The sequence below is a fragment of the Nannobrachium achirus genome (genome assembly GCF_963921795.1).
Source record: "Nannobrachium achirus genome assembly, chromosome: 21".
Lineage (NCBI taxonomy): Eukaryota > Metazoa > Chordata > Actinopteri > Myctophiformes > Myctophidae > Nannobrachium > Nannobrachium achirus.
In genome coordinates this window covers 46,366,546-46,379,433 of record NC_137828.1, presented here as the reverse complement: position 1 = coordinate 46,379,433, position 12,888 = coordinate 46,366,546, and the positions used below count along the sequence as shown (strand labels likewise).

At 41.4% G+C, this 12,888-nt stretch overlaps 1 protein-coding gene across 1 annotated transcript; it reads left to right on the top strand.

Annotated features, from left to right (window-relative positions):
- Positions 1-5,357: 5,357 nt before the first annotated feature.
- Positions 5,358-11,068, top strand: aoc1 (amine oxidase copper containing 1; the record flags this gene model as incomplete). The annotated part of the gene is made up of 4 exons (XM_080751524.1): positions 5,358-6,894; positions 7,323-7,611; positions 8,544-8,676; positions 10,799-11,068. The coding sequence occupies 4 exons, from the start codon at positions 5,358-5,360 to the stop codon at positions 11,066-11,068; spliced, it is 2,229 nt and encodes a 742-aa protein (XP_080607650.1).
- Positions 11,069-12,888: the final 1,820 nt, after the last annotated feature.

Here is a 12,888-nt window from a genome sequence, read left to right as displayed (position 1 = left end):
GCACTATATAAATGCACCATTTACCATTTAGGCGTTAGGGTTAGTAATGAGGCGAGTCGGACCAATGACACGGCACCCAGCACGGTACACTTAGTTCTTGTAGTTGAAAAGAGCCAAAAGAAACTGCCTCCATGGAGCCGGAGCTCAACAGCCAGGTTTCTGTACTAGTACACTTCCCAAGTGTTAACATGTCTAAATGGATGGACAGCCACTGATATCAATACCTAGCTGGCCTGGTTCAAGGTTCAAGGCTATCAGCGTTTCCCAAGCTTTTCGTTATTTTCTTCTGGCCCGATCCTTCATATGCCTCACTGTCAGGGGGAAGAAGTTATTTCGCAATCCACTGCCACTGCCAGTGGCTCTGAAGCTATGAAGCCACTTTCCCTTTGGTAACATCAGTCTACAGTCTGTGGTTGGGGTGGCTAATCTTTAATGACACAATGTCCATTATGTACTTTATATCCTACAGTTTGCACTGTTAAGCACTGATTATGATGGTTAATCAAATTGTGCAAATATAAAGGTGGAGAGATTGTACTTACAGTAGCCAGACAAGGTTATTGCGACCGTCAGGTCGCAGTTTAGTATCAAAACCTCCACCGGCCGTCCGTCCGTCTGTCCGTCGGTCACACGTCACACCTTTGCCCTGCTCATATCTCTGCATCAGTATGACATCACACTGCTTGGTGTGTGCCGTCAGGGTCATTTGTGTACGGTGTGATGTCATACTGATGTCAGCAGTGTGATGTCATACTGATGTCAGCAGCTATGTCTCTATATATGGAGTTATATGTTGTTCGTGTCCAAATATGGGGCTTGTGAGGTCAGACTTAGTGAGATTCGTCGGTTATCTCCATATGGAGGGAGAACCAGCTTATGAGCCGATGAGTTGTGTCAGAGTCGAGATCCTGCTTGCATCTAATCTGTCGGTAGATAATGCCGGTCTTATATAAGGGTCATTTGTGTACGGTGTGATGTCATATGTCCATATATGGAGTGATGTGTTGGTTATCTCCATATCTGGAGATTCAACCTTCAACGATTTTGACATCTTGTTACTAATCTGTCGGTAGATAATGCCGGTCTTATATAAGGGTCATTTGTGTACGGTTTGATGTCATACTGATGTCAGCAGTGTGACAGGAGATAAGCGACCAACGGTCGCTTATCTCCCGATTAGGGAGTCTTACTGGTTTTCTTAATTGCGACCGTCAGGTCGCAGTTTAGTATCAAAACCTCCACCGGCCGTCCGTCCGTCGGTCACACGTCACACGTCACACCTTTCCCTGCTCATATCTCCGCATCAGTATGACATCACACTTCTTGGTGTGTGCCGTCAGGGTCATTTGTGTACGGTGTGATGTCATACTGATGTCAGCAGTGTGATGTCATACTGATGTCAGCAGCTATGTCTCTATATATGGAGTTATATGTTGTTCGTGTCCAAATATGGGGCTTGTGAGGTCAGACTTAGTGAGATTCGTCGGTTATCTCCATATATGGAGGGAGAACCAGCTTATGAGCCGATGAGTTGTGTCCTGCTTGCATCTAATCTGTCGGTAGATAATGCCGGTCTTATATAAGGGTCATTTGTGTACGGTGTGATGTCATACTGATGTCAGCAGTGTGATGTCATACTGATGTCAGCAGCTATGTCTCTATATATGGAGTTATATGTTGTTCGTGTCCAAATATGGGGCTTGTGAGGTCAGACTTAGTGAGATTCGTCGGTTATCTCCATATATGGAGTGATGTGTTGGTTATCTCCATATCTGGAGATTCAACCTTCAACGATTTTGACATCTTGTTACTAATCTGTCGGTAGATAATGCCGGTCTTATATAAGGGTCATTTGTGTACGGTGTGATGTCATACTGATGTCAGCAGTGTGACAGGAGATTAGGGAGTCTTACTGGTATTTAAAGACAAAGAAACTGTTATGGTCCCTCTGGCCTTCATCAGTAGAAGTTATACTGTAGGCGTACATGTGAATCAGGTCATTCTAGAAACATAGGATGTGTCAACATAGGTGACACAACACATTATATACGCAATAAGTTCAATATCCAAACTGAACTGAAGGTATTCGAGCTGATAAACAATAATTACTGAATTATCATTTGACTGTCAAGTCAAGTCAAGTCAATTGTATTTACCGGTATATAGCACATTTAAAAACAACAGCAGTTGATCCAAAGTGCTTTCCAAAGACAATAAACACAACAGAGCAATGATATTACAGGCATATAACACAGTAACAAATAAAACAAAACCAATACAAAAATAAACATCAACAAAACACCAAACATAACCTCATACTATATTAAAAGCGCAAGTAAAAAGATGGGTCTTCAATTGGGGCTATCCTTTATATAGAGTGGTAGATTGTTCCAGAGAGTGGGTGCGGCGACGGAAAAGGCACGATCACCTTTTGTTACAAGGTTTGTGTAGGGAACTGAGAGGAGTTTCTGGGTGGATGATCTGAGTAACCTGAGGCCAGGGGGATAGTTTATGAGTTCGGAGATATAAGATGGGGCAAGCCCATTGAGGGCTTTAAAAACAAAGAGCAAGGCTTTAAAATTAATTCTAAATTGTACTGGTAACCAGTGCATTCTTATCAGTGCAGCTATTTGTAGACGGGAGATAGTGTACTGTGGCAGCCCCAGATATAATGAATTGCAGTAATCTAAACGTGAGGTGATGAAAGCATGGGTTACTGTGATTAGGTCTGTGTGAGTTAAAATGGGATTTAGTTTTGCTATGTTTTAGTTTTGACTGTGATAGAGTTGATCATACTGCAATATTGTGTGGAGAAAAAAGCTATCTACAAGCTGACAACGCATTGTGATGTATTGTGAGCTTGTAGATTGTCTATTTGAAGTATTTTTGGGACACCGGTTTAAAGTGGTTAAGCAACAGTCATTTTCAGTTAGATCACTTGCTTTTTTGTTCTCGTTTGGAACAATTTGATCAGATCTGCTGAGCATTAGATCTTATGGCATTTGTTTTCTGTTTAGCTGGATTATTTTGTTTAATAAACTTTCCTTAATTTTCTTCTTTCTACACTCAGAGGGTTGATTATGTCAGTGCTCAGACACAAATACGGGAACACCTCTCCGTACCTGATTGATATCATAATCATTAGAAATGAATGGATAAAGGTCATCCATGATGAAAACGATTTATTGCAAGTTGTGAAACATTAATATCAACCTATTGTCCTGTGGGCGTATTGTCCTTGAGAACACAATGTCCACTTGGCCATTCATTAGTTATGTCTTCATCAACCTTAAGTTGTCCAGAGCAAATCATTGTGTGCAACGGCATGCAGAGCGACATGTTTGTAGATTTTATTTTCCTTAACTGTTGCTTTCCCCATTCAAATTTATTTTCTATACTTTCACTATAGCTGGTGATTCCCTATAAAATCATCTAAAAGATGATTTAATTCTAAATTATAATTATAAAAATTATAATTATAAATTTATAAAAATGGGTTCTGCAGAAAAGTGATGAAAGCATTTCCAGATATAAATACAATAAGGTTGCCACATTCTAGTAAACTTATCAGTAGATCCCCTGAGTTTATATCAATTCTTTTCTAATTTAAAAAATACAATACATGACCTCGCAGATCCACCGACCAAAGGAAGTGGGACAGAAATGTTGAATCAATGAGAATCAGACGCCGTGCCAGCAAGGCAGACTAGGCTGTCCAAGTGTATCACACGCAAGCCAAGATTCTCAGAAGGATCACCGAAATAGCCGAAAACTCCTCAAAGTGATTCACATTTGGTCCCCATCGTGATTCTACTGAAAAAGCTTCCTGCTTGACATTCACAGTCTGTCTCAAGCAAGGATAAACATTTATAAATGACTGCGCAATACTTTAGACCAACACAACTGCCATGCTTACACTGAACCTGGTGGACAAATTATCAGTTGTTTCATCATATTTACGACCGATAGCTGGCCAATCACTATTGGTCACCAAGTAGGAGGTCAAATATAAGCTGCAGTGCTTTGTTTCCTGCTCCATTGCTCAAGGGAGAGATATTGTAGGCTGCTGCTCACCTGGAGCTGTGCTGCGCAAGCAGGGGACAATCAACGTTGTTTCACAAAGGGACTGAAGCAAGCAAGAAGGTGCTTCAGTGTTTGAAGTGAGTACTGTACCTGCATTTATTTCTTTGTTGTGGATGCAGAGGAGTAAGGGACTGACTACAAATAACATGTGTAAATGTGAATACAAATAATAATAAAAAAAACTGTTGGATAAAGATGTATTTTTGACAACTTTAACCCAATAGTATCTAAATTTTAGGCATGTCATTATGAGCAGGAGAGATTTAGATCTATGGATTTTGTTGGTTGTTAGTTGAGTGTTAAAAAAGTGAAAGGTAATGGGAAAACAAACATGGTGTAGGATATGGAGAATATACGTTAGCAATATGCCACCTGCATAGATAAGTGAAGAACTTTGAAACAGAGGTGGGAGATAAGGAGAAAGCCCACCCCTTGTAGCAAAGGTTGATCTAGACTGTGCATGTTAAGAAATGCAATTAATAATTGCATTTCCTTAACAATAATTGCCAATTATACATTAAAAACTGGTGTATAAAAAGAGAGGGAGGAACAAGGAATTATTTTCCAGCTGTGAAGCGTATGGGAACAGTGGGCTGAGGAAAACAATTACACTGGACTATCATCTACAGTATTTACTGAGATGCATTATGCTTCTGCATTTTAGCAAAGAGGGAAGTGAGGAGTATTTTTTCTGATATAGTGAAATCTGATCTGTGTGGAAAATCAAGCTGTATATTGCAGAGCTCAACTTTCAAGAATTTTTACTGGATCTGTGATAACAAGACACATTTTATTAATTTTGTGTATTTTAATTGAGAATATTTGTGTATAGGGTGCTCTCTCGTAAAAGAGATCTTGATCCCTCACTCTCTTAATTATATTCACTCCTATGATTTGTTGCTAGACTGTACAAATATTGTACAGATACTCACAGGTTGACACTGATAAGCGATACTGTAGATGTAGACACAAGCATATATTAATATGCTTTTGATAGATTGTACATTTATAGTTACAGTATATCTATTTTCCTTGTTTTATTTCATCTGGAAGGTCAGAACAAATATGTTTTGTTGAAATAATGCTAATTAATCTCACAAATAAAAGCGAGGACCTTTATCACTTGTCACTCTACTCTAACATGTACCTGTGTTTCACAGTTACTGCTGTTGCTGCTATAACCTATCACCTATGACACCTGAATTTGCCCACAGGGATCAATAAAGGTGTACCGTATCTTTATCTTATCTTTATGTGTTTCAGTAACTCCAGCCATGAGGCTCCTCTGTCTTTTACTCCTGGTCTCCCTGGGTCAGTGTGCCGCCTCCAGAGCACGAGACTGGGCTCACCACGGCGCCTCCATGTTCGCCGACCTCAGCGTCCGTGAGATGAAAGCGGTGCGCTCCTACCTCCACGGCCTTCCGGAGCTGGGGCTGACCGATGCCCTCAGCAAGACGCTGAAGAAGAACAGCATCCTGCTGATGGAGCTCCACCTGCCCAGGAAGCACGAGGCCCTGAGGGCCCTGGACCGCGGGCAGGCCAAACCCCAGCGGCGTGCCCGGGTGGTGGTCCAGTTTGGGAATCAGGCCGAACCCAACATCACAGAGTACATTGTCAGTCCTCTGCCGTACCCCAGTTCCCATGAAGTCAAGTTATTCAAGGGGAACAGGCCAATCCGATTTGAGGCACGACCCATCACCGCCGCAGAGTATCATCACCTAGAAACAATCCTGGAGAAGATCACGAACATGGCTCACAGGCTGCTGTTTGAGACCACCGGAGGGTTTTCCTTCACAAACTGCACCGACCGCTGCCTGACCTTCTCCGACATAGCCCCTCGCGGCCTGGAACCCGGGGAGAGGAGATCCTGGGTGATGCTGCAGAAGTTTGTGGAGGGCTACTTCATCCACCCGGTGGGCTTTGAGGTTCTGATCAACCACCAAGACCTGGACCCAGAGAAGTGGACCGTCGACAAGGTCTGGTACAACAGCCAGTACTTTGACAGCGTGGAGGAGCTGGTGAGAAGGTACGACCTGGAAGACCTGGAGAAGGCCAAGCTACCCGACCACGACGACAAGGACCTCTACTCCACCTATATCCCCCGCGGTCACAGCAACACAGCCTCAGACATCCACGGTCCAAAGCTCGTGCAGCCTCAAGGGCCGCGGTATCACGTTGACAAAAACTTTATTGAATACGCTGGATGGTCGTTCGCCTACCGCGTGCGGTCATCAGCCGGGCTGCAAATCTTTGACCTTCGTTTTAACGGGGAAAGGATCGCTTACGAGATCAGCCTCCAAGAAGCCGTTGCCTTCTATGCAGGAGATACGCCTGCTGCCATGCAAACAAAGTACATTGATGCAGGCTGGGGCATGGGTGCCTCTACCTATGAGCTGGCGCCTGGGATTGACTGCCCTGAAATTGCCACATTCATAGACTTATATCACTACTATGACACGGACAAACCTATGCGCCACAAAAATGCACTGTGTGTTTTTGAGATGACGACAGCGACGCCCCTCAGGAGGCACTTCAATTCCAACTTCAAAGGGGGATACAACTTCTACGGGGGACTGGAGAGCACCGTGCTGGTGGTGCGGACAACCTCCACGGTTTACAACTACGATTACATCTGGGACTTTCACTTCTACCCGAACGGGGTGATGGAGTCAAAAGTCAGCGCCACAGGGTACATCCATGCCACCTTCTTCACACCTAATGGACTTAACTATGGCACCAAGGTGTATAACTATGTGCTGGGGAACCTCCACACACATCTTATTCATTATAAAGTGGACCTGGATATTGCTGGTGAGTAGTACTGTACATTCGGTAGCATTTATTTGTAACACTTGCTATTGTAACACTTGCACTACCATTAAAAGCAAGCAGTAAAAGCAATATCTACTGTATTTGCAACAATTTTTTTATATAACCCATTGAGCATTGAGGATAGCGTAAAAAATGCCAACAAGCTTTTAGCCATTGGCATCTTTAAATGAACCGTATCATCCGTGTTCTGGGGTGAAAGCTCACAACGCGTTGTAATGTGACATGTAGTGATCTCGTAGATATAGGCTATTTCTGGTGAAATGCGAAAACAACGTGGTTAAATGGGAATGCAAGGCTGATGAAAATGTCCAATGAGATAGAATCCTATCAGCTCTGTGCTCTGATGTTTGTGTTAGTACTTGTACTCCTAGTACTTGACACACGTTTTCATTTGTGTTGTGACTCAGGCCGGGAAAACAGTTTTGAGTCAATAAACCTGAAATACGTCAACTTCACCAACCCATGGAGCCCCAAGCACAACGTGGTTCAGTCACAGCTCCACAGGACGCAGCACAAGACGGAGCGCTCCGCCGCGTTCCGCTTCGGGAAGAAGTTCCCTCGCTACGTGCACTTTTACAACGCCAACGACAAGAACAAGTGGGGCCACCAGAAGGGATATCGCATCCAGTTCAACTCCCACGCTCACAGTGTGTTGCCAAGGGGCTGGAGAGAGGAGAATGGCATCAGCTGGTCCAGGTGAATAAGAAAGAAATACCTGCCCCCAGTAAGACGCCCTAAGGGCGTGAAGCCACCGTCAGGGCACGTGTTATTGCCCTATTACACTATTACACTTATTACACTATTACACTTGCCCTATTACACAATTACACGTATTACAATATTACACTATTACACTATTACATGTATTACACTATTACACTTATTGCCCTATTACACAATTACACATATTACAATATTACACTATTACATGTATTACATGTATTACACTATTACACTTATTGCCCTATCACACAATTACACTATTACAGGTACTGTATATGCGACTGTGTGTGTACACTTGTGTGGTGTTTGTGCGTGTGTGTGTGTGTGTATGCCTTTGCCTGACCCATCAAAATCAGTGGTTCTCAGCCAGTGGTCCGGGGACCACCAGTGGACCCAAATGGACCCTTATGTGCCCATTTGATTCCATTTTACGCTCTCAAAAGTTAAATTATCGTTAAACACTCGCATTACTCAATTTAAAAAAAAGTCTATGTAATCTAATGTAGAAGAATTGTTATTTTTGATTGACCTGTTATCAGTTACAGTTCAGTTTATTTTTTATTTATAGTGCAATCATCACCCCAAGGGGTCTCTGTGCACTTCGCAGCATCTCATACAACAAATCATGTATAATACAGCAAAACACCAGTAGCAAAAAACACAGTAAATTGAGTAAAATGTGCCAGAACGTTTAGTTATCTCTCCTATGGTACTACATCAATACGGCATTGAATTGTGGTAAAAATCCTATCCAGCGACAACTTAAAATATTACGTTTTGGGTCTGAGAGGCTAAATCTCATCAAATGGTGGTCCATGGCTCAAATGCCAAATAATTAATGGACCTCGACAAGAAAAGGGCTGAAAACCACTGATCAAAATGATTGATTGTCTCAATCAACGCAGGTATCCTCTGGCCGTGACTCGTCATAAAGACAGCGAAGCCACCAGCAGTAGCATTTACACTCAGAATGACCCATGGGAGCCAGCCGTGTCCTTTGAGGATTACATCCGCAACAATGAAGACATTGTCAATCAGGTAGTGGCTTTGAGACAGATGTGACAGTGCACCAACACTCATTGTTCATGTGATGATAGTGATGATATAGCTGAAACCGTGTCTGTCCAGTTAACCCATTTAGAACGGGTACACATTATTGCGTATCATTATTTTATGCTTTAACTATTGAAAAATAGCAGATCTACAAGCTCGCAGCGCGGCACTCGCGAGCTTGTAGATCTGCTATTTTTGAAAAAAAAAAAAACATTTGAATTTTGACCCGATTCTATAAGTGTCTTTTGAATCCTTCAAAGATTTTTTGAAAAACCTATGATTCTATGTCAGCAATCTGGCCAGCCATCGTCAAAGAAAAGGTCCTTTTCACTTAACTCATTTGCTGCCATGGCCGAGGAGCCCGAAAAAATCCCGTTGTACGGCCCTGCCATGCCCGAGGAACCCGAGAATTAAAAAAAATAATAATAATAATCAAAAAAAGAAAAAAAAAAAAGAAAAAAAAAAGAAAAACATTTGACCCCAAAAAATGTAGTAGGCATGATAGCAATCGCGAAATTGCATGTTTAACCCCCATAGCAACCCCATCTTTCAAACATGGCAGCCATCTTTGTTTACATTTTAGGAAAACATAATGGCTGCTATCTCATGAATGCCTGAACGGATTTCCATTCGGATTTTTTTGTTTGAAAGCTGTGAGCAATGTGGACACACGTGGTGCATTATCTAGGCATGGGTGTGCATGATCCGTGCACTATGAATTACATGGAAGTCTATGGAGACAGTTTGGCATATGAGAGTACGAAGGTATTGTTAAATGGCAGCAAATGAGTTGTTTAAAAGGAGCTCAGTTAGTCTGTTCTTGAGAGACTATGTCAGTGGTTCTCAAACTTTTTCATGTGAAGGACCCCCAGACTGATATTTATTTGGCCACGGACCCCCATCTCAAAATATCTAGTTCCAGGGACCACCCAGAAGCAAAACTTGAGTTTGAGACAAACGTTCGCTTTAAAAATACATATATTCAAAGTCCCCTTGTTATATTCTTTTACTGACTTTTGCCACAACTGAATTCTCTGTTTGATATATTTGATGCAAACTGTATTGTAGGACTGTCACACTAATCCCAAACCACTGCAATGCAGTGATATTGACGAATGCCAGAATGCTCGCCTCTGGCGTAAATCCGGCAGAACGGTCTCTGGTATTCCTAAGAGTATAGCCTCAGTAAACTGTCCAAACGGTTAAACCTAACCTTATTCCTAACCTTAACCTTCAGTAAAACGGTGCCAAAACCTAACCCTATTCCTAATCTTAACCTTAGTAAAACTATCTATGCCTATAACCTTAAAGTTATTTCTAACCTTGTCCTCAGTAAAACAAATAGAAGAATACAAGAATCACCCCACGGAGCGGTCGGGGGGAGGGGGGGAAATGGGCGAGCGTGTTTTAATGCAAGCCTTCTGGTTACCCTATTGACATGCCAACTGCAGGGGGTGGCAAGTAACCTCTAAATTCCCTTTTTTTTCCTCAGTTTTTTTTCATGAGGCTAGGCCCTTCTTGTTTTACACTTAAATACATGTGTATTGAATGCCATTGTTTCTATTGAGAATGAAAAAGGACAGGCAATTTGTAAGCCAATTGGCTTACAAATTGGCTCATGTAAGCCAATTTACATGAGGCAATATGCAAAAGCCAAACAATAAAGCTTACGTATAGGTATATGCGTCTGACAGACTCCTGAATGGCACCTACAAGTGGAATGGACTCCCTATTTCCCACATTAACATTAAACTTCACTTCGACTTATAATACTAAAATCAGGATCAGCTCAAATAAAAGCATATCGTAAATTTTCATTCACCGTAACAGTTCTGCTGTATTGTAGCACTAATGCCAAACATGCCATATTATTCTGTATATCACGAGGACCACAATGGAAATACGTCTGTGACTGTAATATTCCATCCTTGATTAGTAACACGTACAGTACTGCCTGTGTTTAGTTTATTCTCTAATTAATTAAATCAAAATTCTAATCAGTGAAGAGGAGATGGTGCAGTATGATTTGCAGGAAAACTACACATTGTATTGAATAACGCCTATGCGCTATGTAAAAGAACCAACATGTTTGCTTTTCTGTGTGTAGGACCTGGTAGCCTGGGTGACAGTAGGATTCCTGCATGTTCCTCACTCAGAAGACATCCCTAACACCGCGACGCCAGGCAACTCCGTGGGCTTCTTCCTGCGACCTTTCAACTTCTTTGATGAGGACCCCTCACTGGCATCCCGGAGCACCATCATTGTTCGACCGGACAAGGACGGCAAACCCAACGTTCAGAGATGGACACCAGAGGTTGTGGGTCACTGTGTGTCAGACAAGCCTTTCTTCTACAACGGCACCTACAAGGGAGTGTAAATCCAAAGGGTGTTTTTTACACAATCAAGGCCATCTGAGCTGGGTTCATTAATAACACTGATAGAGAGTAGATTAGGGCTGGCATGCATTCAATTTCAACCCACGAGCATCATAAAAACTAGTGATAATTTAAGAGCACTCCTGGATATGTGCACATCAGAAGTTAATAGCATCTGAAAGCCCACTTAATTTACCCTTAAAGAGAGAGGAAGAGAGGGAGGTAGAAAAAGTTCATGACTTTTGAAATTAGATGTAGGAGAATGGACAACAGAAAAAATAAATTACCTTATTTTTATTTTTGTATTTGTATCGTTATTTTCATCTCATTGTCATGAGTGATATTGTGCCTTCTACTTGTTGTAATTTATATATTGTATATAAGATGATGTCTGGCAACTTATGTTCTTTTCTATTTTGTCTGTACTTAAATTACATTTTATTAAAATACAAGTGTCCACTTACTTCACTTTGTTAATGAATTAACAAAGTGCAATGAATCCAGGCAATGTACCATTTTGTCCAGCATTTAAAAACAGGAATAGCAGTATAGTGTTCTCTTCTATTTCTAGTACTTTACATTACAGCTGTTTGACATGAAGATGTCTAATAACTTGGGTTTAGTAGTTAGTTTACTACTAAACAGCACTGCCCTAATGGCTGATTGTCTATCATATACTACTGTAGAGGGTATTCGCATGCATAAAGCTTATGGCAAATCGAGTTTAACATCGTTTAACGTCATTAAATGCTATCAGCTAGGGCTTTTCTGTTTAGAGGTATGGGCTGTCAAGGCCAGAAAGTACTTTTTTACCACTCAGTAGGCGTTCCCGCATAACGTCCGGGTATGATGATGATGTCACGCGCATACCCTCTATTGCACTACAGTTGACAATGAATGTACTGCACTGTAACTTTAGTGAATGTATAACAAGTTTACTCAGCCCAGTAGCGACATAGGTGTTATATTTGTTAGGATTCTTATTAATAAGGTTGCCTTTAGTTAGTATAAAAAATGCCTTATTGATTGTAGTCAATTACAAAGTCCATCAATCTATACTTGTTGATATGACGTGATGTGAACAAGTGAAAATCATATGAAAGAGACAGAAAGAAATATTCAAATATTGCACTACATTAAACAAATTAGACTCTCATCTTTCTGGGTCACTGAAAACAGTAGAAGACCCCCTTCAACGTTACTCATTATCAAGTACACATTAAATGGTAAATGGGCTGCATTTATATGGTGCCTTTCTCCAAAGCCTTTTACAAGGTGCCACCCATTCACACACACATTCACACACCGACAATTATAACTGATGACGTTTTAATTGAATTGAATGTTTGACTATGCTAATTGGCAGTGAAATGCCAGAGTGGTGAAATGTTTTAAATGTGCTTGTTTAGGTTAATAAGAGTAGCACGTGAAATGCTAACCACTTGTTTGTCTGTTTGATTTTGAATCAAGTTAAGTAATGCATGTAAGTCAATGAGCGCGTAATTAGCGTAATCTCCATTGTGTTTATAACTTGAGCTACACACATAAACCCCATCTCTAAGGTGTCTCCCCAGTATGATATATATCTCATCCATCTTCTTACCGTATCACATAAAATTTAAAATGGGACTTGAGGGACTTAATCATGCAGGTTGCAACTGATGCCCTTTTAAAGTAACACAGGTGAAGCTTCACCATAAGTGAAGTCTCTATCAAAGCAGGCATCTATTTAACATGATAGTTTAGTGCTGCCTTGAGACCAGCTAGGATGGGGGGTGGGTGGCTGGGTGCGTCATTCAAACATGTAACAAGACCAGCATGG